At 37.8% G+C, this 24,497-nt stretch overlaps 1 protein-coding gene across 1 annotated transcript; it reads right to left on the bottom strand.

Annotated features, from left to right (window-relative positions):
• Positions 1-442: 442 nt before the first annotated feature.
• Positions 443-22,364, bottom strand: LOC113513227 (serine/threonine-protein kinase/endoribonuclease IRE1). The gene is made up of 14 exons (XM_052903402.1): positions 22,098-22,364; positions 21,893-22,010; positions 18,452-18,703; positions 17,430-17,624; positions 16,518-16,758; positions 14,815-15,385; positions 10,648-10,829; positions 9,348-9,497; positions 8,438-8,577; positions 7,627-7,817; positions 6,787-6,920; positions 6,477-6,624; positions 5,959-6,153; positions 443-2,804 (listed from the first exon to the last, which is right to left on the bottom strand). The coding sequence occupies exons 1-14, from the start codon at positions 22,179-22,181 to the stop codon at positions 2,316-2,318; spliced, it is 3,090 nt and encodes a 1,029-aa protein (XP_052759362.1). The 5' UTR covers positions 22,182-22,364; the 3' UTR covers positions 443-2,315.
• Between the last annotated feature and the right edge of the window lie 2,133 nt (positions 22,365-24,497).

Below are 24,497 nucleotides of genomic sequence, written 5' to 3'. Positions count from 1 at the left end.
ACTGGCCTGCTTTTTCGGGAAGAAAATAGATTGTTGCCTCATTGCTAACAATACACCCTGTCAGGTCGACTCCTCGCGGTTCCCCTTGGAAACCATCGTGTTCTAATTCCAAGTGACCTGTCTTTTCATTCTCATCTAGCATCCCTCACTGGTACTCCGTCAGCGTATATCGTTAGCGCAGGCGGGTAACTATTTCATTATCATTCAATAAAAAAAAAGTCTACAAATGTCCAATAATAAATAAAAACTTAAAACGATAAAATATTTCGTTATTAATATTATTTAAAAAGTATTTTTGCTGTAATTTGAACAAAACTTAATTACATTTTCATTTAATTTTATTAATATAGGCAATACGAATATTCTCTCGTTACTTGAATATAATTTTCTAACAATTTTCTGTGAAAATAATATTACTGACAGCAGAAATAAAAAACGAACATAATTTCCATGTATTTTATTCCACTCATATACAAATATATAAACATTTTGAGCATTTTTCACCTGTGTATAAATTCTATTTTCAAATGAAATTGTATGTTATAGAGAACATAAAATACACATTACATATATAAAGCCAATGACTGTTGAGAATTAACTCGATACTTTTACTAGGATGCTTACTAAAAACATAACTGATATATATAACCTTCAAACTACATATTTTATAAGTGCATTTACACTAAAATATGTACATTGTTAACATGATCTATGTGTATCCAGGTCCCTAAGGACGTAGGCCACGGAATACAAAACCAACGAACCTTGTATTTATTATTCCGTTTTAAAATTAATAATTATTATAACAATTCCGGATGTTCATTCACACTAATGTCCGAACCCACTCAACTGATTTTAATAAAATTTTGTAAATGGGTATTATTTGCTCCTACTTGAGATATAGTAGTTTTTCTCTCAATAGGTAACATATTGGGAGCAAAACAACTATTTACAGTTATTTAATAAAAACTATCAGACACTACTAGTTGTAAATAAAAAATATGTTTCAATGAACATGAAGTGTTAAATTACCAAAGAGAATAGACAAATTAATTAAGCGAGACTATTTAAACAAAATATTTGTAATAACCAAACCTTATAAGAATAGGTTACTAGTATCCTTGTACCTTCTTTGTGTGATAAACAAGGAAACTGACACATAATATTAAATATATTACCAATTAATTTATATACAATTGTTCTAACAGTCCAACTATTCATATTTGTTAGTTGTGTAAAAACAAGGAACATAAATACATAGACATCACTGTGCATAGTTAGTATCTCTTCACTAATTCTATGAAAAACTTATTCTATTTGCACATTTCAGCTTTACAAATAACATAGCACCAACAATCGTACTTCAATATTATGACTATTTTTTAGGAATGTCAAACACTTATCCTGAAGCAAGTCTTATATACATACATACAACATAGTCATGTTAGATTGTCATTGTGTCATTGTATCGTATTAAAAAGCATTTCAAATTAAAACTCTTTTATAAAAAATACATTGCATTAAAAATTAATAAAACATTTATAAAGGCTAATTTAATATATTAAGATTTTTCTCATTAATAGACAACTTAAATCACATTAAATCTAATTTAAAAATGTAGCAGATGAAAAAAGATAATTTGCTAGAATATAAAAAAAAAAACTTAAAAAATTAAATTATTTGATCATCCAAATTGGTCCCAAGCTTCCAACCACACGTATCAGGTATGAATTCATACATAAGAAAAAATAAAAAAAAAAACAGAAATCACATATAACTGGGAAACAATAGAGATCTGATCTATAAGTACGTAATTTTTTGTCATTATAACAATTCTTATAAATTAATAAATAATTTTCTCAATACCTATAATAATTTTCTCTATATTTTACAATAAATAATAATTACAAATACCAACATTAATAACTATGTGCGTAATACATATTACGATCTGATCAGAAAAATAAAAATGCAATTATAAACATTTAATGATGCCTACAGACATTACCATTTGGTAACATCATAAATTAAATACATACATATTTATTTATTTATTTACTGTAAATATGTAGACGCCATATAATCATATTAATGGAATCATAATTCTACATAAAATAACAAATACCTCCGCCATATTGCGGATAATACAATTTTTATTACTGGCAAGTTACTGTCTGCCTAATGACTTCTAACCATATTTATGAATACACAAAGTTCAATTCTTATTAGAGAGTATAACCAGTGTTGCCCGCAACAACTGATGGCAATTCTTATTTTTCTGACTAGATAAACTTACATTTGTGCTCCTATATATATCACTTTGGGGGCAATGTCCAAACCGGCATATCTTCTTTCTTTTTCTCTTTCTTTTTGTAATTATGTCGATCTCTTAATCTAACGTCATCCTGTCTCGTTTTGAAATCTCTCGCTTCACTTCTCCAGTCAGCACGCTTATGAGGCGAGCCGTCTTTCTTGTAATACTTAAATGTTTTGTCCCGATCGTTTTCATCGTAATATATCTTACTTTTAACAAATAGTTCATTTTTCTCAGAGTCACACAATTCTAAAGCTAAATTTCCCTCATAATTAGTTTCACTATTAAGTTCAATGACATCTTCTCTGTTGAATGTGAACGAATGTGGGTAGTAACCTTGTAACAGATCCTCGTGTCGATACTGTTGCATCTGTAGCCATACGTGCGGTAAAAGAAGAGGGAATCGTCGTAGCCAGTATGTTACGAAACCGTCGGGTATCTTCCCCAGTTTCTCGCGTACTTCAGCTTCCAACTCCCGGTAATGGTGTTTCTAAAATAAAAATTATATTTAGAAATTGCATCCCAAGGACGTTAACGACATAAGACAATATTTTAAAGAAATTTAAGCTCGGTCTATTCCTTACTTTAACGATAATAATGGTTCATTTATACTTAATGTTTTAGATTAATGCTTCAGTGGTACATGAATTTTAAAGTGAAAGGCATCTTAGTGTCTAGGATAAGGTAAATGTTTTCGCAGCAATAGGCTGCACACCGTCCCCGCGGGTGCAGTGGGTGTGGGTGTGGGTGTGGGTGTGGGTGTGGGTGTGGGTGTGGGTGTGGGTGTGGGTGTGGGTGTGGGTGTGGGTGTGGGTGTGAGTGTGGGTGTGGGTGTGGGGCGGCTACCTTGTTCCGTATGGCGCGCAGCAGGTGCGCGGCGCGGTCGCCGCGGTAGGTGCGGCGCGCGCGCAGGTCGCCGGCCAGCAGGCTGCACACGTGCGCGCGCCGCGCTCCAGCGAGTGCAGTGGGTGTGGGTGTGGGTGTGGGTGTGGGTGTGGGTGTGGGTGTGGGTGTGGGTGTGGGGCGGCTACCTTGTTCCGTATGGCGCGCAGCAGGTGCGCGGCGCGGTCGCCGCGGTAGGTGCGGCGCGCGCGCAGGTCGCCGGCCAGCAGGCTGCACACGGGCGCGCGCCGCGCTCCAGCGAGTGCAGTGGGTGTGGGTGTGGGTGTGGGTGTGGGTGTGGGTGTGGGGCGGCTACCTTGTTCCGTATGGCGCGCAGCAGGTGCGCGGCGCGGTCGCCGCGGTAGGTGCGGCGCGCGCGCAGGTCGCCGGCCAGCAGGGTGCACCGGGGGCCGCCGCGCTCCAGCGAGTGCAGTGGGTGTGGGTGTGGGTGTGGGTGTGGGTGTGGGTGTGGGTGTGGGTGTGGGTGTGGGTGTGGGGCGGCTACCTTGTTCCGTATGGCGCGCAGCAGGTGCGCGGCGCGGTCGCCGCGGTAGGTGCGGCGCGCGCGCAGGTCGCCGGCCAGCAGGCTGCACACGTGCGCGCGCCGCGCTCCAGCGAGTGCAGTGGGTGTGGGTGTGGGTGTGGGTGTGGGTGTGGGTGTGGGTGTGGGGCGGCTACCTTGTTCCGTATGGCGCGCAGCAGGTGCGCGGCGCGGTCGCCGCGGTAGGTGCGGCGCGCGCGCAGGTCGCCGGCCAGCAGGCTGCACACGTCGCGCGCCGCGCTCCAGCGAGTGCAGTGGGTGTGGGTGTGGGTGTGGGTGTGGGTGTGGGTGTGGGTGTGGGTGTGGGGCGGCTACCTTGTTCCGTATGGCGCGCAGCAGGTGCGCGGCGCGGTCGCCGCGGTAGGTGCGGCGCGCGCGCAGGTCGCCGGCCAGCAGGCTGCACACGTGCGCGCGCCGCGCTCCAGCGAGTGCAGTGGGTGTGGGTGTGGGTGTGGGTGTGGGTGTGGGTGTGGGTGTGGGTGTGGGGCGGCTACCTTGTTCCGTATGGCGCGCAGCAGGTGCGCGGCGCGGTCGCCGCGGTAGGTGCGGCGCGCGCGCAGGTCGCCGGCCAGCAGGCTGCACACGTGCGCGCGCCGCGCTCCAGCGAGTGCAGTGGGTGTGGGTGTGGGTGGTGTGGGGCGGCTACCTTGTTCCGTATGGCGCGCAGCAGGTGCGCGGCGCGGTCGCCGCGGCCGGTGCGGATCGCGGGCAGGTCGGCGGGCAGGTGGCTGGTCAGTTGTGGGGGGCGGGCTGTTGGGTGTGGTGTGGGTGTGGGTGTGGGTGTGGGTGTGGGTGTGGGGGTGGGTGTGGGTGTGGGTGTGGGGCGGCTACCTTGTTCCGTATGGCGCGCAGCAGGTGCGCGGCGCGGTCGCCGCGGTAGGTGCGGCGCGCGCGCAGGTCGCCGGCCAGCAGGCTGCACACGTGCGCGCGCCGCGCTCCAGCGAGTGCAGTGGGTGTGGGTGTGGGTGTGGGTGTGGGTGTGGGTGTGGGTGTGGGTGTGGGTGTGGGTGTGGGGCGGCTACCTTGTTCCGTATGGCGCGCAGCAGGTGCGCGGCGCGGTCGCCGCGGTAGGTGCGGCGCGCGCGCAGGTCGCCGGCCAGCAGGCTGCACACGTGCGCGCGCCGCGCTCCAGCGAGTGCAGTGGGTGTGGGTGTGGGTGTGGGTGTGGGTGTGGGTGTGGGGCGGCTACCTTGTTCCGTATGGCGCGCAGCAGGTGCGCGGCGCGGTCGCCGCGGTAGGTGCGGCGCGCGCGCAGGTCGCCGGCCAGCAGGCTGCACACGTGCGCGCGCCGCGTTCCAGCGAGTGCAGTGGGTGTGGGTGTGGGTGTGGGTGTGGGTGTGGGTGTGGGGCGGCTACCTTGTTCCGTATGGCGCGCAGCAGGTGCGCGGCGCGGTCGCCGCGGTAGGTGCGGCGCGCGCGCAGGTCGCCGGCCAGCAGGCTGCACACGTGCGCGCGCCGCGCTCCAGCGAGTGCAGTGGGTGTGGGTGTGGGTGTGGGTGGGTGTGGGTGTGGGTGTGGGTGTGGGGCGGCTACCTTGTTCCGTATGGCGCGCAGCAGGTGCGCGGCGCGGTCGCCGCGGTAGGTGCGGCGCGCGCGCAGGTCGCCGGCCAGCAGGCTGCACACGTGCGCGCGCCGCGTTCCAGCGAGTGCAGTGGGTGTGGGTGTGGGTGTGGGTGTGGGTGTGGGTGTGGGGCGGCTACCTTGTTCCGTATGGCGCGCAGCAGGTGCGCGGCGCGGTCGCCGCGGTAGGTGCGGCGCGCGCGCAGGTCGCCGGCCAGCAGGCTGCACACGTGCGCGCGCCGCGTTCCAGCGAGTGCAGTGGGTGTGGGTGTGGGTGTGGGTGTGGGTGTGGGTGTGGGTGTGGGTGTGGGTCGTATGGCGCGCAGCAGGTGCGCGGCGCGGTCGCCGCGGTAGGTGCGGCGCGCGCGCAGGTCGCCGGCCAGCAGGCTGCACACGCGCGCGCCGCGTTCCAGCGAGTGCTGTGGGTGTGGGTGTGGGTGTGGGTGTGGGTGTGGGTGTGGGTGTGGGGCGGCTACCTTGTTCCGTATGGCGCGCAGCAGGTGCGCGGCGCGGTCGCCGCGGTAGGTGCGGCGCGCGCGCAGGTCGCCGGCCAGCAGGCTGCACCCGTGCGCGCGCCGCGCTCCAGCGAGTGCAGTGGGTGTGGGTGTGGGTGTGGGTGTGGGTGTGGGTGTGGGTGTGGGTGTGGGTGTGGGGCGGCTACCTTGTTCCGTATGGCGCGCAGCAGGTGCGCGGCGCGGTCGCCGCGGTAGGTGCGGCGCGCGCGCAGGTCGCCGGCCAGCAGGCTGCACACGTGCGCGCGCCAGTCGCCGCGCACCACGCCGCGGGCGCCGCGCTCCAGCGGGTGCGCAGCGCCCACCGCGCCGCTCGTACAGTTCTCCACTTGGTCGCTCACGTCCTGTACATATAGTACTTCAATTAAAAACAAATAATCAAACATGGCTTATTTTAGTCAGACTAATGTAAATGACCTCCAAACAAATAAACAGGATTTATAACAAAGAATAATCTTTAAAATGAGGAAAAACTGAAAATCGAGATAGATTAAATTTTTCGAAATTTGAAGTTATCCTTAGGCTGCCATAATACGAATTTGGTCCCTCATGCCGGATCAAAAAGATTTGATGAATTTTAAGCAAATAGACAATTGATCCATTGGTTAACATCTAAGGCTCATTATTACGGTACTTCAGAACATTAGAAAGATTTCAAATATGTCACCTGCAAAAAATTTAGTATGCTCTGCTTGCCCCAAAACATTGGATATTTAAGTATAGTCTCGCAAGGCGGCCGCGCATGGGGCTTCGCTGATATCATAGAGCGAATGAGTATTTTTGTCAACAACACTTCCTCCTCTGGCAACACTTTACTGGAATAAAGAAAATAATATTTATATTTATAACATTCTAATATAGAAAACTATAAAATGCTTTTATAAGTTTCCACAGTTTATAACTTAAAGTACAAGGCAAAATTAAATAAAAACTTTGCAGTGTAATATAAATAGACAAAGAAAACCTAAGTTACTTACTCAAGTTGATCTAAGTTATAGTCGCCTGTGAGTATATTCGCCTGCCTTCTTAACATATCACCAAAGGGATGCTGTCCTTTGGACAGTACATAATAGAACACGCAGCCCAAAGAAAATATATCTACCGATGTAGTCTGTAATAAACAACACAATATTGGGATTGTGAACTTAATAATATGAAATAATAAAAAAAATTACTCATCATTTAAAGAACCAAAAGTTCAAATAGAAAAAAACTTGAACAATCAATAACAGATGACTACTATCACAAATTTTATTATAAATAATATAATACCCATTACTAACTATTCCCGCAAATGAAACATATTTATTTTTGATATGTAATAAAATAGCTAACTCCTTCTTTTAAAGTCACATAAAAATAAGATTTCAGGATTTCGCCTCAAGTTATGATGTTGCCTCCAAATGAATGAATGAATAATTTTATTTGCTTGATTACAGGTTATTTCATTAGAAATATTTAATGTTAAAAACAGAATCTCTGTATTCAACCGTATAGCGTGCAAATATTTAAGTTAGAACTTGTTCTTAAAATTCTATATTAAAATAATCTTCAAGTGAGTAAAAGCATTTTTTCCGTAAGACAATTGTAAAGTTTTTCAATACATTTTTGTTTGTCTAACCTCTGTATTCTGTCGGTAATTTATTACATGTTTTAATTGCCATGTAGTAACAATTTTTGTTGTACAATGCCAATTTATGTCATAGTATTATAAGTGATTTCTGTGCGACTTTTCTCCTTGACAAATACTTTTTTGTGTTGCTAGCTCCAAAGCTATTTATGTGTTGATAAAAAGTAAAAAATAGGTACCAACGTACCGTCCGCTCCCCATTAATCATCTCGGGTGCTATCCAGCCCTCGGTACCGGTGACACCAGAGCGGCGCGAGAAACTAACGCGGCCGATATTGAGCTTCTTGGAGAGGCCAAAATCTGATATCATGGCACGCACCTCTCCAGTACCGGTCGGCATCGACAGCAATACGTTATGCGGTTTTATATCTCTGTGCACTGAAATAAAGAATAACAGTAATAAGTGCTAAACTTAGAGGATTCAAGACTAAAGATGAGGTTCAGGAGAGTAAATTTTTTATTTTTATGTATATTGTATCTTTCTTTAAAACATTCAACCAATCACAATTTATTATACATATAGGAAATTCAAGATTTTGTACCACAACAAACCTACTTCAATCTTTACAAAATTAGTATGGGATTGATACGAAAGTAAACTCTTTTAATAGAAAAAAATATCATAAAAATCGGGTTCTAATCGGCAAAGGTATCGTATATAAGTAGTCATAAAAAATACAATTGAATTGAGAACTTATATTTATATGCAAAGTAGAACGACCCCTCACTAGATGGAGCGACCTCAAATGCATCACAGGGAGTCAATAGATGCAGGTAACTCGGGACCATTCTTTATGACAGTCTATGGGGGAGGCCTATGTTCAACAGTGGACATTTAACGGTTGGTATGATGATAATAATAATCAACATGAAAATTTTATTTTGAAAGCAAAACTTTGCCTTTGTCTAGTTATTGTAAATCTTATTACAATTCAACTATCATGTACCTAATCATATAATAAGATGTAAATGTTAAAAAATATAAAACTTTTACATACCTATATCCATAGAATGCAAATGAGATAATCCCATGGTGGCTTGCCTCAACACTTCCACTCCATCTATCCGACACTCAAAGTTTAATTTCTTCTCCACATAGTCTTGTAATGTGGCTGAACATAACTCTAACGCAATGTACCTGAAATGTATAAATACAATATATACTATATATTTTTGAATTTATTCTCTGTACAGAATACATACAAATACGATTAATCGTAAAATAAATATGCTAATGACTAACAGTCATGATTGCTATAGTGAACGTAACACTCGAGACATGCTCGTTTTTTATCAAGCTTATTATATATAGTCCAACGTGGATTAGGACAAGCCTACCACCGTTACACGAATTAGTTGAGTGTTTTCCATTATCAAAGTATTAGTTGAAATGTTACAACAATGAAAACATAGCGACTAACTATCCGGTAATGGAAGACAATTTTGAAAGTCAGTCAGATTCGAAATCTAAACCTTTGACGTTAATAAGTAGGAATTTTTTTGATGGGTGAAAATGGTATGGTAGCACCAGTGAAGGTTGATAGATGAGAATGAAAACAAGCCAGTTAGCCCATCATGATGAATTCATCAGGAATTAACCATGATAGTTTCCAGAGTGAACCGCTATATTGTTAACAATGGGATTTTCAGTCTCCATTAATGTATACCACTAAACCACGACCACCCAATAGTTTTTTCAATAAACTTTAAAACGCGCTTCATTTCATTTAGATCATTATAATATCATCAATACACGGGATTCGTTTTCACAAATTAATGCAAACTAGTAATAATAAAAGAATTAAAAAAAAATGTTTTTCATCAATATGCTTGTATGAAAAAATATCAGCACAGTTAAGTATAATTATTTTGTGCTATATATACATGAGGAAATTTAAAATTACATACCTAAACTGCTTATCTCGCTCGGTACAATAGTAGCGTACGACGTGCGCGTGGGCATCCGACTCGCGTAACAGCGCCACCTCGCGGTCGGCGAACGTAAAGCATTCGGGTAGCAGTCTCTTCACTGCCACCGCACGCTTATCGAATGTACCCCTACATGAAAAAAAAATACACAGATACACTTTAAATATGATTTTACCAGTATGATATTAGAAAAGAATATATCCCCATATTAACTTTTTAACTTTCGCATTGCATCAACACTAAATAGTATAAAACGAAGTCGCTTCTCGCTGTCTGTCCCTTTATATATTTAGGTCTTTAAAACTACGCAACGGATTTTGTTGCGGTTTTTCATAAATAGAGTGATTCAAGAGGAAGTTTTATATGTTTAATACATGCATAATATAGTATAGAAACAACGATAATTATAGAGATTTCGAATGTGATGTCGTAAATACATTTTTTACCATTTCACTCATGCAAAGCCGGGGCGGCTTGCTAGAAGTTTATAAGAGAATTAACGCGACCATTTAGTTAAATAGGGGTATATATTATATACAGAGGTATATTTATAGGGACACGATTTGTGTGATGTATGACAATGAGTGGGTAGAAAAAAAAATATTTCTGCCTCGGAAGCGGCAGCAGGACAGTGCTACATAAGTCTACTCGTGACCACGATCAGTGTAACCTACACCGCTACTATAAGTTTGTGCAAACAATTTACTACAGTAATTTACTATCAAGTTTCTACAGTAGTTGTAGTATTCGATATTTATGCAATTATGAGTTTTGTTTTATGAGATAGTAATCTATCATAAACAAAAATGAAATGTAGTATAGTTTACAATTGTCGCTTAACAATTAAATACTATAACTACTGTAGGAACTTAATAGTAATATATCGTAGTAAATTGTTTACACAAACTTATGGTAGCGGTGCTGGTCCAGATAACCCAAGTAAATTATCATAATATACCTAAATGATCCTGTTAATTCATCATCTCTTATAAACTATAAATATGTCAGCACTCATTCATTACCAAGATGTTGTAAGAAACAATAAGAAATAACAAAAATCCTATAAGTACTAAACCGGTTGACTAGCGTGCTAATAGGTATATTAATGTCCACCTCTTAAGAGGAAACCTACTCCCAGCTGTGAGAAGTTATAAATAATTAAGCCCGAACAAATAATAATCTGTTACAATTTTGAGGTATTGTGAAAATCGAATGAAGAATTAAAAATATTAATAAATGTGTGCAGTAGTACACAAGACTGGTACAAATGTAAACTTACCTATACACAAAAGTACCCTCACAGCCCTTCCCCAAAACCTGATCAGTGTGGAAACTGATCCGGCCGATGCGTACTTCCCCCTCGCCAATCTCAACCAGTTGGCCAGTCACTTCGCCGTTAGAGGACGTTGAGGCAGTCGAGCCTCGGGAGCCACCTTGTGACAGTTGTTGGAACTCCCGAGCCTGTAACATTCATGCAATTTAAAGAATCATACCGTCGCTTATTGATTTTAAATAATAATTCAAATAAGTGTTTTTATACAACTTGGAAAGGCAAACATGCTAACACTACCAGAGGGAGACTTTGTACAAAAGTCGTTTGCTTGAATACCTCTGTCTCATTCGTGTTTCTACCGTGAAGCAGTTGTGTTTGCATGGCTGTGTTCGGTTTGAATGTCCTCAGGAATGGCAACGCATGGGCGAATCATGTCTATAGACGACGATTATCACTTTCCATCAGGTGGACCGTCAGCGTGTTTGCCATTCTAAGTTGCACTGCGATCTTCATGATACCCCTTATACGTTCCCATTCTTGAGAACTCAAATGTTATGTATATCTTGTAATTTCACTGCCATATCACGCTGTTTAAAACAAAACAGCCATGCAACTAAACATTTAACTAAGTGGCAGAACGAGTGGGCCAGAAGTACTCATGCAGTCGACTTTTTTATAAAGATATCCTCTGGTAATTCATTAGGATGACTCCTAACCTTATAGTTTGAAAGTCAGTGCAATGAGTCAGCCAAGTGGTCGCATAAGAATATATTTTATTCAAATAAATTTAATTACAAGCATAGTAGTAGCATAGCTGTGTGCGTTTCACTGTCTCGCTCCGTCGAATGTATTCCTAAACGAGGCATAATTGAATTAAAATTCACAAACAAAGCCAAAAAGCGACTTATGCCAATAGCAATACGATTCATTTTTTAAAAACCGCCTAAAAGAACGGTATTGGTACGTTAATATCAATCTCTCTTAACGCTAAATGACTTTTAAATTCAGTTGGGTAAACTAAAGAAACATTTTTCTATGATTCATATGTAAATCTGTTATTTTAAAACCCAGATCGCGCGACTCAAGAGTATTAAACATATAGAAAAATTGTCGAATGTAAATATAATGTAAGTGATATCTGTAGAAGAGTTATGAATCCATCATATATTATAGTTCCAGAGAGTCAATCAAAAGGATTCGGAACTAATTTCAATACCATATCGTTGTCAAGCGAATCAATTTATTTCAACAGAATTAATACTGACTCTAATGGGTTTTCCAACTTAAATACAAATGTAAATCCATCTTATCGCACTGCAACTACCGTGAAAACAATTCATAACCATATCTAGGTCAAATTACAATACCTACTTGTCCGTAAGGGCTTGTCTTACAGATTAGTGGCAGATAAACTTCCTATCTTAGAGATATCATTTATCTTTTTAATCACAAATAAGTACATGACTTCTATAAATGGCGCACTAATTAAAAATTATTCCTCCTAATTAACTCAACTATTATATTGTCAACCATTATTTTTTATATATATAACTATAAATTGTAAATTGTTATAGGTATTACAAAATTAAAATATGAAAATATATTTTTAATTTATTGTTCTATTGTTTTTAAAAATTATAATGTATTATTAAGGAGAAAAAAAAAATATTAAAATCATAGTCTAATAATTATTATGAGATTGAAAAATTTCAAAACGGACGGATGTTGTTTATATACAATGACTTTGACAATTCAAGATATAACATATAAAGGTAATATTTATGGAAAAGACAGAAAAAACAATACTTATGAAAAAAGACAAAACACTGCCTAAGAAACCTAATCCGATAGACAATAATTAGCTTGCCCTTTGCCATATCAGATTCGAAAACACTGGACAGCCCATATTTGGCACAATATATTTTAATCTGAATGACAGAGAACGTATTTTCGATCGCCGGAGAGTAAGACAAATTTATTATTAACACAAATTTATGAGATCTTAGTCAGATCACGCACGACCTTTGAGGTCCATCAATTGGCATTGTAAACTAATAGTATGTTCTCGCGTGTTAAAATCATAATCATGTCAAAGTGCTTGCATGCTTCCGGTTTGAGGCGTGAATATGGCAGTGAAATTCAGGGTACTGTGAGTCAAGGTCTTTATCACTCACAAGGTTGGCCTGTACGCGAATGATGCCTCAGATTTATCAAGCATTCGTGAGCTGTGTTCCTGCTTATCATCAGTCAGTCCATAAGCTTCTTTTTGCCACCTTTACTTTATACATTTAATATGTCACTCAAGCGTGAAGTAGAAGAAAACGCAGAAAAAAGCATCATTTCTTAATAAACATTACATACAGTTTCCTAAACCAATTAAGAACTTGTTATACAAATTTCACTTATAACAATATGGATATTAAAATGTAATAACCATTAAAATATAACAGTAAATATATTATTTTTAAAATGTTTCACGTTATATATAAACCTACATATTTCGTATAACTACATAGAAAAGTAATTAAAATTTTTAATGGCTTGTACATACCGCGATAAAAATTAACATTCTGTAAACATAATTAATTAATACGATATACACTAAAACCATTGTTCTAGGTTTAGTATTGCTTGTTTTAAATATATAATTGTAATATTAATATATTCATATCCCTTACCCATAAACTAGCAGTTAGAATATGGTTTCGGATTAATGGGGTCTCGGATTTGAAGTCTCATTCGTTAATTGATAAGCTTTTTCAGAGATTAACCAAGGTGATAATGATAATTTTAATCTTAGTTATATTTGTACTTTAAGGTCTAGATATCTGTATTAACAGAAGATAACATTCAATATTAAATTGGGTTTTATTTATCACTGGATTATTCTCTTTTCAGCAGACATCAAAAAGAAGAAGGTTCTTAATTCAAATGTATATATTTTTTTATGATTGTTACCGAACACGTTTACACTTGTATACGGAAAAGACTCGCCTGACCCCTGACTAGCTAATCTATTAACATGCACCCTAAACTGCTTTCATATATGATACTTGAACAAGTTCTTTTTAATGTTGTAGGCGTACTAGGAATTTAGAATTACAGGCAATTTGCACGGAAACAAGAAACAAAGGGTTCCCCGCGAGCGAAACCGGGATAAACAGATAATTTTGTTGAAAATTCTCATTTCATTATAAATATTAGTAAAATTAATCCGGGGTGTAATAGCGACAAGCTTGTAAAAATTACAGAAGATGATAGTAAAAGTAAAAAATAGCGACCTGCGGTCTCTGCGTACAAAGTATACGAGTTATTGTATTGGGCAATTAATATAAGATTTGTCGTACTAATTACGTAAAACCAATCATGCTTAAATAAAACCACCAATATTATTCTTTTCCCCAGTTATGAGGCAATTAAGCAACAGCTGGTAAAACAACCGGAGGAAATTGCCATGCAATCGACCTACAGAATGTCATGAATTTTAAACAACAGATGTTGAGATCGTATCTATTGTTATGTTATACAAATATTTTTTAACAAATGGCATTGGAGTTTCTCATTTTCAAATGTATTACATATAGTAAAGAAAATATTAATATATGATACATATATAGATATGCGTCATCGTATCCTAATAGGTTACTATCCTAAAGGAAAAAACAAAGACTATGAAAATAACAATTCCAAGTGACTCTCGGTTAATAGTAAACGCTGTTAACAAACCAAATTAAATGTAAATGCTGTAAAATGTCATTAAACTTGAATATGATCACCCAAGTACCGGTTAGTCGAATAATACGTTCACTACAACAACAAAAGTCGACTAATGTATGTAATTAGTTATTTAATTGACATTGAGCATAATTAAAATATAAGTAACAAAAACTACGCTTTTATGCATTTGGCAATATTATCTATGGTATTATCATTAGTAGTATATCAAATTACCAGTATGATAAACAAAAATTAAACCAATGCATAAGTGATAAGATACATTTTAAAGTTTTAAATAGCAACATTAAAAAAATAACCTCCAACCCAGCCGCCTTACGTGTCATTAATGAACGCAGGCACGTGTGACATAGCGTGGACGGACAACAAAACGTACTAAAAACAAATGCGAACTGATAAACCCATATCAAACGAGACTATCAACCAAAAAATATTTACCTGATATCGGAGATACCAAAACAGCGTAATGACCAGTCCGACCAGTATGATGAGGACCACTTTCAAAACTTTATTCTCTTGCTGGTGAAGCCATATGTAACCCTGCTTGTACCATAAATCAGGTCTAAAGCTGAACTTTTCAAATAACTCCTCGGTTTGTACCGACACGCTGATCGAATTCGATTTCAGATTAGTCTCATTTTCTACATCTTTCTCAGCGTCCGAGTGGACTTGTCCATTAATTAATTTAATTGTATCTTGTTTCGGTTCTTGAGTATTCATGATGTGTGTATTTGGCAGTTGGGGAATCCAGGACGTTGTTAACTCTGGCACTTTGTAATGTCCCAACAATAAGTACGGAGCTGATACATGCAAATTCAAGTCGTTCAGTTTATAATGCACATTTGTGAATGGTTCATGTTTAAGCGAATCGGCATTAGCATCCTCAGTTACTGGGCCCTCGATCAACAAGGGCTGTGTGTGACCAGTGGATATAGTTACAGTATTCTTATCTACGAGTGACGACAGAGCGTAGAGGCCATGGTTATGCTCACCTACGTACAACGTCGGGCTGAAAATAACGTTACCGATACAATCTGATAAACAAACATCTCCAAAACCGTACCCTATGCAAATTAGATTATTCATAGATAAATTATTTTCCACGTGTATAATATCATCATATCATCGTATCATACCATATCAGCTGTTAACTCTCCACTGCTCAACAAAGGCTTCCGCCATAAAGGGGGATTCTGTCACAAATTGTTACGCTTGGCGGGCAGGTTGGCAACCGCAGTTAGACCTTGAAGATATTTTAAAAGAGACGCTGCTACCCACCTCGACTATTAAACTCCCTTACGAAAACCACGGGAAGGAAGAAGTGGACCATTCTATGATGGGACCACGCAGCAATAAATATAATACATTCTATATATTTATAGTCTATAAGGTATCACATTTTATATAGCTTGGAAGGATAGTGTATGATAATGGAAAGTTGTAACCGTCACCTTTAGACATGAACAGCACCTACATTACACGACGCCCATAGAAACCGCATGCATTTCCTTAAATCTAGCTGTTAAGCACTCGTACCCAACAAATTCACTACTACGTCTCACCTTTCAAACTGAATCAACCAAAAAGTTGTTGCTTGGTAAAATCAGGAAGTCTAGCATAAAATAAAATTCCAAATTTTCGGACTCCATTTAATATTTTTGACTCCATTTCAAAATCGGATCAGTAAATGGAATTTAACATTTTGTTCGCCATAAATCCTACCAAAAAAGTCCAAAGGAGCAATATTTTAACATATTTAATATTTTTATACGGTATTTATTATATTAAATTTAACACATACTAATATAATTATCTAAGAATTTAAATACATAACTTTAAATCCTTTAAATCGTATAAGCCGGACTCGTGATCTATTGAGTACTAGAAAGGTAAAAAAAATATTCATGTTGCAACATATGTTCTTTGGAGAAAAAGAAACCGTATTCCTTCAGTTACATAAATACTATCACTGGATTTAAGATCGCTATAGTCATTTATCATATAACGTTATTAATACATATATGGTTCTAATAAAGAATTACAAATTCTTGACGAAGTTACTTCATTTAGGCAAATATTAACTACACATACATTTTTTAATTGAATTACTACTAATTTAAATTAATCATTTTTATACTTACTATAATTCGATATTCGAATTTTTTATACCCTGCCCTTTGCTCAATGTATTAGCGTCCTCCATAATGTGGTCTAGAGTGTCATCCCCTATAGAGTTGAAGGGTACGGATATAAGACCCTCCCTATCTAGCAAGTAGGCAGCCACCACTGGCGTCTCGAAGTTATGCGACCAGACGAGATCGCCTGTTTTACGGTTAAACGACATCACCCGGCCATTTGAAGTCGATGTGAAGTGTATTATTCCTGATGAATAGATGATCATTCTTGCAAAATTGTTTCTATATGTGTATTTTAGGCTATAATATATTTAATATTAAATCCATCCTGTAAACCCTATTAGGTATAAATTATATCATTCTTATTTATGTTATGGAAATTTCTAAGAATAATTTCATTATTTAAACATAGTGGATGTATGTAACATCCCAAAAAAGGGTTATACGTAAGGCAATTTTCCATATAATAAATTGAGAATTTCAAAATAGGCAAACTTATAACTAACATATAAAAAATTACACCACTTATAGAGGTATATTCTACTTAGATTTACGTTTGTTTACTCTCGAAAATGATAATGATTCAAACATGTATTCAAGATTCAAGGTGAAATCACATTCATATTAGGCCAAAAAGGTTGAATTAGTAATGTCAGATATCTTCAGCAACGTCAAATAGAGTTTGTTATAGATAAGTAAATACATTCGATCATGTGGAAATTCATATGCAATAATATAATTTTATCGTGAAATTCATTTGTAATAAGCGTAAGATCAATGCGCTCAACAGAAGGTTAATTTTGTATAAAACTTTTAGATATGATATTAATGTATTCGTACCTATATTTACGTTTTTCAATTGGTCATTATTTTTCTTAACATATTTATAAAATTATTACATCGTTTTATATTACTTACCATAATCATTCAACATTTCTTTTCCCATGGCATGGGATGTATAATCAAAGAATGTAACATTCCATTTGTGATTTGAATTCTTCGAGTCATGCATCAGAATATTATACTCTGTGCGAGCGACGTATATACCTCTACTATTCTCTGGGCCACATGTTTCCTCGTCATCCGATTTGAATATCTTAGATTTATCGAAACCTACCAAAAAGTATAGATTACATATTTTCATATTATCAAAATAATTCTCTATTTTATATATGAATAATTTAAGGTGGGCGGAGTTTGAATTTGTACTATCTTTGCCATGCTGATGCCATTGCCATTGCCCATTTACCATTTAAAATACGACTACCCTAAATTCCCATCGTTAATTTTCAGAGGACCATAATTACTATTTTTTCGCAAATAATTTACTTTTTTCCTAATGAATATCACATTTTTTCCCCCTTTTTTAAACACATTCAGTGGATCCGAATAGGGCGGGGCTATAGTGGCGGTGCCTGCCACTCGGATCAAAAAATGTTTTTTTTTATTAAAATAATAATAATAACAATACATATTCATCCATATTTTTAAACACTCGTATATACTTAATCAAAATTCGCCTTAAAAAAATTGGTTCCCAGCTATTACTTTCTATTAATTTCGTAGGCAGTGAATATGTTATTGAGTTGTGTGATTGAGTTCAATGAATTAAATTTCTTGAGTGAACATTTTCTAACATGTATTGTGTATAGAAATTCATCGGTAGGTAGATACTATCTCTCTAGGCAAGTGTCAAAGAACTCTATATAATTATATATAACTCTACATCTCTAATAAGCAATATTATTTTTACTTTCTCCAACGGGAGTGGTACCATTGAAGCCTAATATAGGGGCAGTACTTTTTTAAAAAAAAACAAACTAGAGCCTTCTGTAAAATCTACATGTAATATGCACAATAACTATACTTCATATCAACTATACTGGACAAATATTTTTGTATTAAACCACTGCTCTATACCATATAATATGTACACATACCTGAGACGTGTTCTCTTGAGCCTGTCAAAGGATCCAGTCTGAACCATGTGTCACTTTTCTTCCCTGTATACAATATACCCTCGGTAGATCGGCATGGTGCATTCGCTACCAGCTCAGGAATCGTAAAAGGTAGTTTCTTAAGCATCTGCTGGTCACCACGTGGACCGTACATGTATAGGAAACCATGTCGAGGATCAGGCAAAAACTGTGGCATTAGGTTTGCATGCTGCTGCGGCACCTTCACGACCGGTTCTTGAATAAAAAAACAAGAATGAGAAAGCTTGGCAAACATCTAAAATTACTACATGACTGAAGCAGACAGATTACAAACAAAAGTAAATGTACGTAGGATAAAGTATAATAAGACAGATAAAGGATAAATGTAAGTCATTCATACAATGTAATATAAATTCAATTTAAGGCGGTAAAAGGTTGCATATAAACAAATAACCACCGTGTGACATTACAGGTGTATAAAGAGTGAAACAGACCGTGTGAATCGCAGAACATGGCACTAATGCAGCAGTCCCGTTTAACGTTAATACCCTTAGATCTTTACATAGATCTAATTGTAATCATAGAATTAATAATATCGCTTATGAGCGAAACTCAGAAACAATCGGACAGGTTAAGGCAAGTTTTGGTTCATGTGTTTATGATCATTATCCATTTTCATTTGGTAAGCTATCACCTTTTTTACCATTCTGAGTGGTGACATGTCAAATAATCCCTCTCCGGGGGGAAAGGGATTGTTGGTAATGGAGACTGAGAATCCTATTGCTAGCAATATACCCAACTAGGTCGACCTCCTCGCGATTCTCCCTGGAACTATATAACTATACTATACTAACTGGTTAATTCCTGATGAATTCATCATGATGGGCTAACTGACCTGTTTTCATTCTCATCTATCACCCTTCACTAGTGCTCCGCCAGCATATCCCGTTAGCACAGACGGGGTTACCATACCATTTTCACCCATCAAAAAAAATAGTCTCTAGTCTATCATCAGGTTTGCAGCCCAGGATTAAAAGCGAAGTTTTTAACTAAGAGCGAAGGCATATCTAAAAATACATATACTCCTTTCTTTCAGGCATCTGCTAAAAAATAATCTTAAATATACCAATGATTACACCCTCAGTTTTTATTATTATTATTATATCAACAATTGCCACTGTTGAACATAGGCCTTCCCCTTATGGGAAATTTTGGCAGTAGTTGTCACGTTTGGCAGGCGGGTTAGCAACTACAGTTAGCCTTTAGTGATGTTTTAAAAGGGACACTGCTACCCTCCCTCAACTATTAAGTTCCCTTCGTCACCACTTATCACACCCATAGGCAAGGAAAGAGTAGCCCATTCTATGCCGAGACTACATGGCATAACACACCGTCAATATAAGATATTTATTAAACTCGGCTGAGTTATGAAATGACTATAACATTCCTGATAATATAATAAGGAATCATATTAATAATCTAGCAACAATAAAATTATTTTTTACTTGTTGTTGATCACTGCATCAATGGCAATTAAATAGAAACTTGGAAAACAATGTTTTATTTATAAAAATGTAAATAATTAAAATTCAAAATGGTTATGAAATGTTTTTTAACAAAGCCTCATAAATACAATACAACTTACCAACTTACATAAAAGGAGTGGGGGGTGGGGGTCATGTTCGTGTTACATATAAAAATAATAATTTTAAAGGATTCACATATGCAAAACTATGGGAAATAGCTAGTTTTATTATAATTGCAAATGACTACAATTCACAATAAACTCATGTATCCTACAATGTACAGTTAAAATAAGTTTATTATTAGGGCAATATATTTCTTCCATCAGTACTCAAATCCGCATGAATATATTTTACAACAAAAATTGACTAAATTGTGAATAAAAAGTTCAAACTCAGTTTGACTGAGTAATCCATTTGTATAAACCACTTAGATTAAGTAAAAATTCAACAGAAAGACAAAATAATAGATAAAATTTTCCAGAAAAGATTATTTTAATGGAAGATTCTATAGTAATTCATTGATTAGATAAAAGTATTCAAAATAAAAAGTTTAGCAATTTTAATTTTAAAAGTTAATTTTTTAATCTATATTTTTCAACTGTCAACTGCTGAACCTAAGCCTCCCCCTTGGGAAATAGTAGTTGCCAAGCTTGGCAGGAGGGTTGGTAACTGTCCATCAACTGACCGCCATCATAATTATTATGAGAAATGAATGTCCATTATCAATTTTATAATATTAATATATAAATAAGAAAAATGTCATTACCCAATAAGAAACAAGAATGTATACTTGAAAATTAACAAAGCCACATGCTAGTTTAATTTAATAAAAAACTTATCGTTAAGAAAAATCTTTCAATAAATATAACTACATATAAATATAACTAATACTATAAATGCAAATGTGATTTTGTTTGTTTATTATGCTTTCACAATTTAACAGCTGAATCAAATATAATAATTTTAGACATAGAAATTGACAGGCTCCTGGTAATAATTATAGGTTATTTTTTCTTCCAGTCAGTAAAAATGTCTTTGTCACATGTACAATCACAAGTAGAAATCGTATCAAATAAATTAATTAGAAATCATACTAATATCACAGTGTAAATAACAACCAATGGTTCAACACCTTTGGTAAGACTACATGATAATTCAGAATACCTTGCTTTTACATATAATTTTTTTAGACTGCCAATATCACTTCCAAATATTATAAATAAAAAAGTTCATAAAGGTATTTGTTTATATCATGCCTAAATGGTTAGACTGAATTGAATGAAATTTGATATACAGACGGATCACAGCAGATAAATGTTTAGTAAACTTTATATAGTGCCGCCGTGTAGGTCTCGGCATGAAATTGGCTACCCCTTACTTTTCCATGAGTGTCATAAAAGGTGACTAAGGGAGCTAATGGTGGAGGAATGAGCAGCGGCGACCCTCTTAAAACATCACCAAAAGCGAAACCGCGGTTTTTTTTTTTATACAACTTAGAATGGCAAACAAGCTGTTGGCAAACGCGGTTGTGCAACCCACCTACCAAGTGTAACAACTACCGGCAAAACACCCTTCATGGGGGAGGCTATGTTTAGCAATGGATAGTTAATGGCTGACACAACAAACTTTATATCTTAATTCACAATAGGAAAGTCGTAAATTGTGACTAGTAATAACTACCTAAATATTTGTATTATTAAACAGACAATTAATTTGTTTATAAATAACATTTTCGGGAATGGGAATCATAATATATACGGTAGAAATCACAGTTCCTAGAACTATTTACAGGGCTTAATGCAATAACTATTAGTGCATATAGACATTAAGTAAATATATATTTAAAAACAATTATGCTAGATCAGTAACAAATATCATTTCCAGTTCGTGAGTACTTATGATTGCTAAACATAATTACCATCTTTTAGTTTCCAAATAATATTTCCGGTTAAAGGTTCCACAGCGACCATGCCACCCCCTAACGTGGCAAATAGTAAGGGCCGGTCATCCAATATCTGAGATAACTCAGTACTTTCCTGCGATAAACGTCACAATTTAGGTAATTCCATTTCATTATTACAATGTAATTCGTATATTTATTTCGTGATTCTCAGGCCTCTCACCTGTCCACCTTTAGCCTCTGGTGAGACAAAGTCGCACCACTCGAAAATAAACAATGTAAGAAACAAAAACTTCATCACGGTCATTTTTAATTAAACCAAAAACACTTCAATAATGAAAACTCCATTATCCTTTATTATAACAATAAAATTTTTAGACAATAAAATGAATAATATGAAAAAAATACACTAAATAGGAAGATACACTGACAAACAACAATCACGATTATTCACCACAGATCACAGAGACTATGTTCATAACTTGCAAAGATTAGAGAAACTGTCATAAATCAGAATCTCTTAAGGATTGGAGTTTTCAAACTCAATTAGATTTATTCGTAAATCAATCTTTAGTAACATGATATTATAATACTGATTGCATCTTAAAATCTTTTGAGATCAGTCTATGAGCAGATTAAGTTTGAACTCATCGATAATTTGCATTATTTTATGTTATTGCCATCAAATTTTAAATGAAATTGAATTCCATAAATGTATGAAGTACATTAGCTATATAAACCGCGTAAATTTTTAAAGTCATCGTTATTAGTCGTTTGAACATAGAGGAGATCCTAACTTTCCTGGAAAATCTTTGATTTCATAATATAAGTTTTTTTAACTTAAAAAATAGATTTTAAGAAAGTTAAATTTAAAATATCATAAGAGATACGTTTATAATCTCTAAAATGAAGCAAAATGACATCATTATCTCCATTATGAAGAAAAAGAAAAGAAGGCGACTGTATTTTTTATTGCAAATGAATGTATCTTATCTATACTTCATAAGAATTTTATTATTCCTTCAGTTCTGTCACGGTTAGATATTTAAGAATTGACAAAATATAATTTAAGAAAAAATATTTAAATTCATTTATTATATAGTATGTTAATTAACATAACCCATTCCTTAAAACTGGTGGTATTAGGATTTATTAATAGGATATAAAAATAAAAAATTCCCGAAATAAATTTGATTACTAGAAATAATAAAAATAAAAATCTCGAAAAAAAAACTGTATCAACAACACTATTCAGTACAAAGTATTACATACCACAACGTAGTGGTACGGTGGTCAGAAAGACCCAATGAACCGGTTATTCACTGACTACCCGCGGTTTTCTGGGTTTTCAAACCTAGGGAATATTTAATTTACGCCTTGGGAACTGCCACTAGCGCATAATCCACTGAAGATGTCGTGCCGGAGAAGGAGACTGGAGTGGAACTAGCTATTGCATTAGTAAGGGGTATCGCAATCTCTTCCGACTGCCGTTCCACCAAATCGCACAACCTATGTTACACAACTGTACGTTAGCATCTTTTTTCCATTTTAATACCAGCATAATTTCTTCAGCGGGGAGAAGGAATTGTTAGTAATGAAAATTATCCATCCCATTGCTGGTAATATACCCTATTAAGATGACCTTCACCCGGTTTCCCCTGGAGACCATCGTTATTTATTTATTGTAGAATTCATCATTATGGGCCAACTGCTCTACTACATCATCATCTATTATCCTTTACTGATACTACGCCAGTGTATACCGATAGCACAGACGGAGTAACCATTATATTATAATCCATTAAAAACCGCATAACTTCTCCGTATAGCCTTAAGTTTATGTCAAAAGTAGTAAAATATGTAATCACAGGGGCATCCCTTTCCACCATAAAAAATGGACTTTTGTAACATTAAGGGACATCACACCCACATCAATGCAGTTCATTATCACCTTAAAACTGTACACAGTATCCCTTCGCAAGTTTAGTGATCTTCGGAGACTTTAATGTAATGTTTAACTAAGTGTAAACACTAAGTGGCTCGGCTCTCGGATTACTAATTACACGGGGAGATCTGCTCTCAAGTCTACGCTAGGATATAGCGTAGACTCTCGCAACTGATTCAATTTCCTACAAGAATACCAGATATCGAGGATCATACAAGCTCATTACTGCATCTTTCTTCTGAATATACATCCGAGCTGATACTGCACCACAGTGGAAGCACCGCTTAATTCATCAGATCGTTGTTTAATCCAATTCCAAGTAGCCTGCACACAATCTCATCATCCCCGGTCTCCTGAGAGACGCCGCGTGTAGCTTTATAAGTCAGCAGACTGGGATGGATTGCAAAAATTTTACCCATCGTACCCATGAAAGGCAGCCATGTAGTCCCGGCATAGAATAGGTCACTCTTTCCTATCTCGTGGGTGTCGTAATAGCCGACTAAGAAAAAGCGAGGGATGGGCAGCAGCGTTAAAACATCTCTAAAGCCTGACTGCGGCTACCAATCCGCCTGCTAAGCATGCCAACTACTGGCAAACGCGCTTCCAACAATTTGTTTATATATTCATATTATATAACTAAATCTTAATGTTGTTATCATGTATATATGATGATAGCAT

The sequence above is a fragment of the Galleria mellonella genome, unplaced genomic scaffold, assembly GCF_026898425.1.
Source record: "Galleria mellonella isolate WM207_F2 unplaced genomic scaffold, CSIRO_AGI_GalMel_v1 utg139, whole genome shotgun sequence".
In the NCBI taxonomy this organism is placed as follows: domain Eukaryota; kingdom Metazoa; phylum Arthropoda; class Insecta; order Lepidoptera; family Pyralidae; genus Galleria; species Galleria mellonella.
Note: the sequence above shows the minus strand (reverse complement) of the source record. Positions and strands in the feature narration are given on the sequence as shown.

Coding starts and splice junctions, on each gene's coding strand:
- LOC113513227 (XM_052903402.1), bottom strand. CDS start 22,181: ATGACCGTGATGAAGTTTTTGTTTCTTACATTGTTTATTTTCGAGTGG. Junction 7,818..8,437: donor TTTGCATTCTATGGATATAG/GTATGTAAAAGT, acceptor TCTTTATTTCAG/TGCACAGAGATATAAAACCG. Junction 6,921..7,626: donor TGATTAATGGGGAGCGGACG/GTACGTTGGTAC, acceptor TGTTTATTACAG/ACTACATCGGTAGATATATT.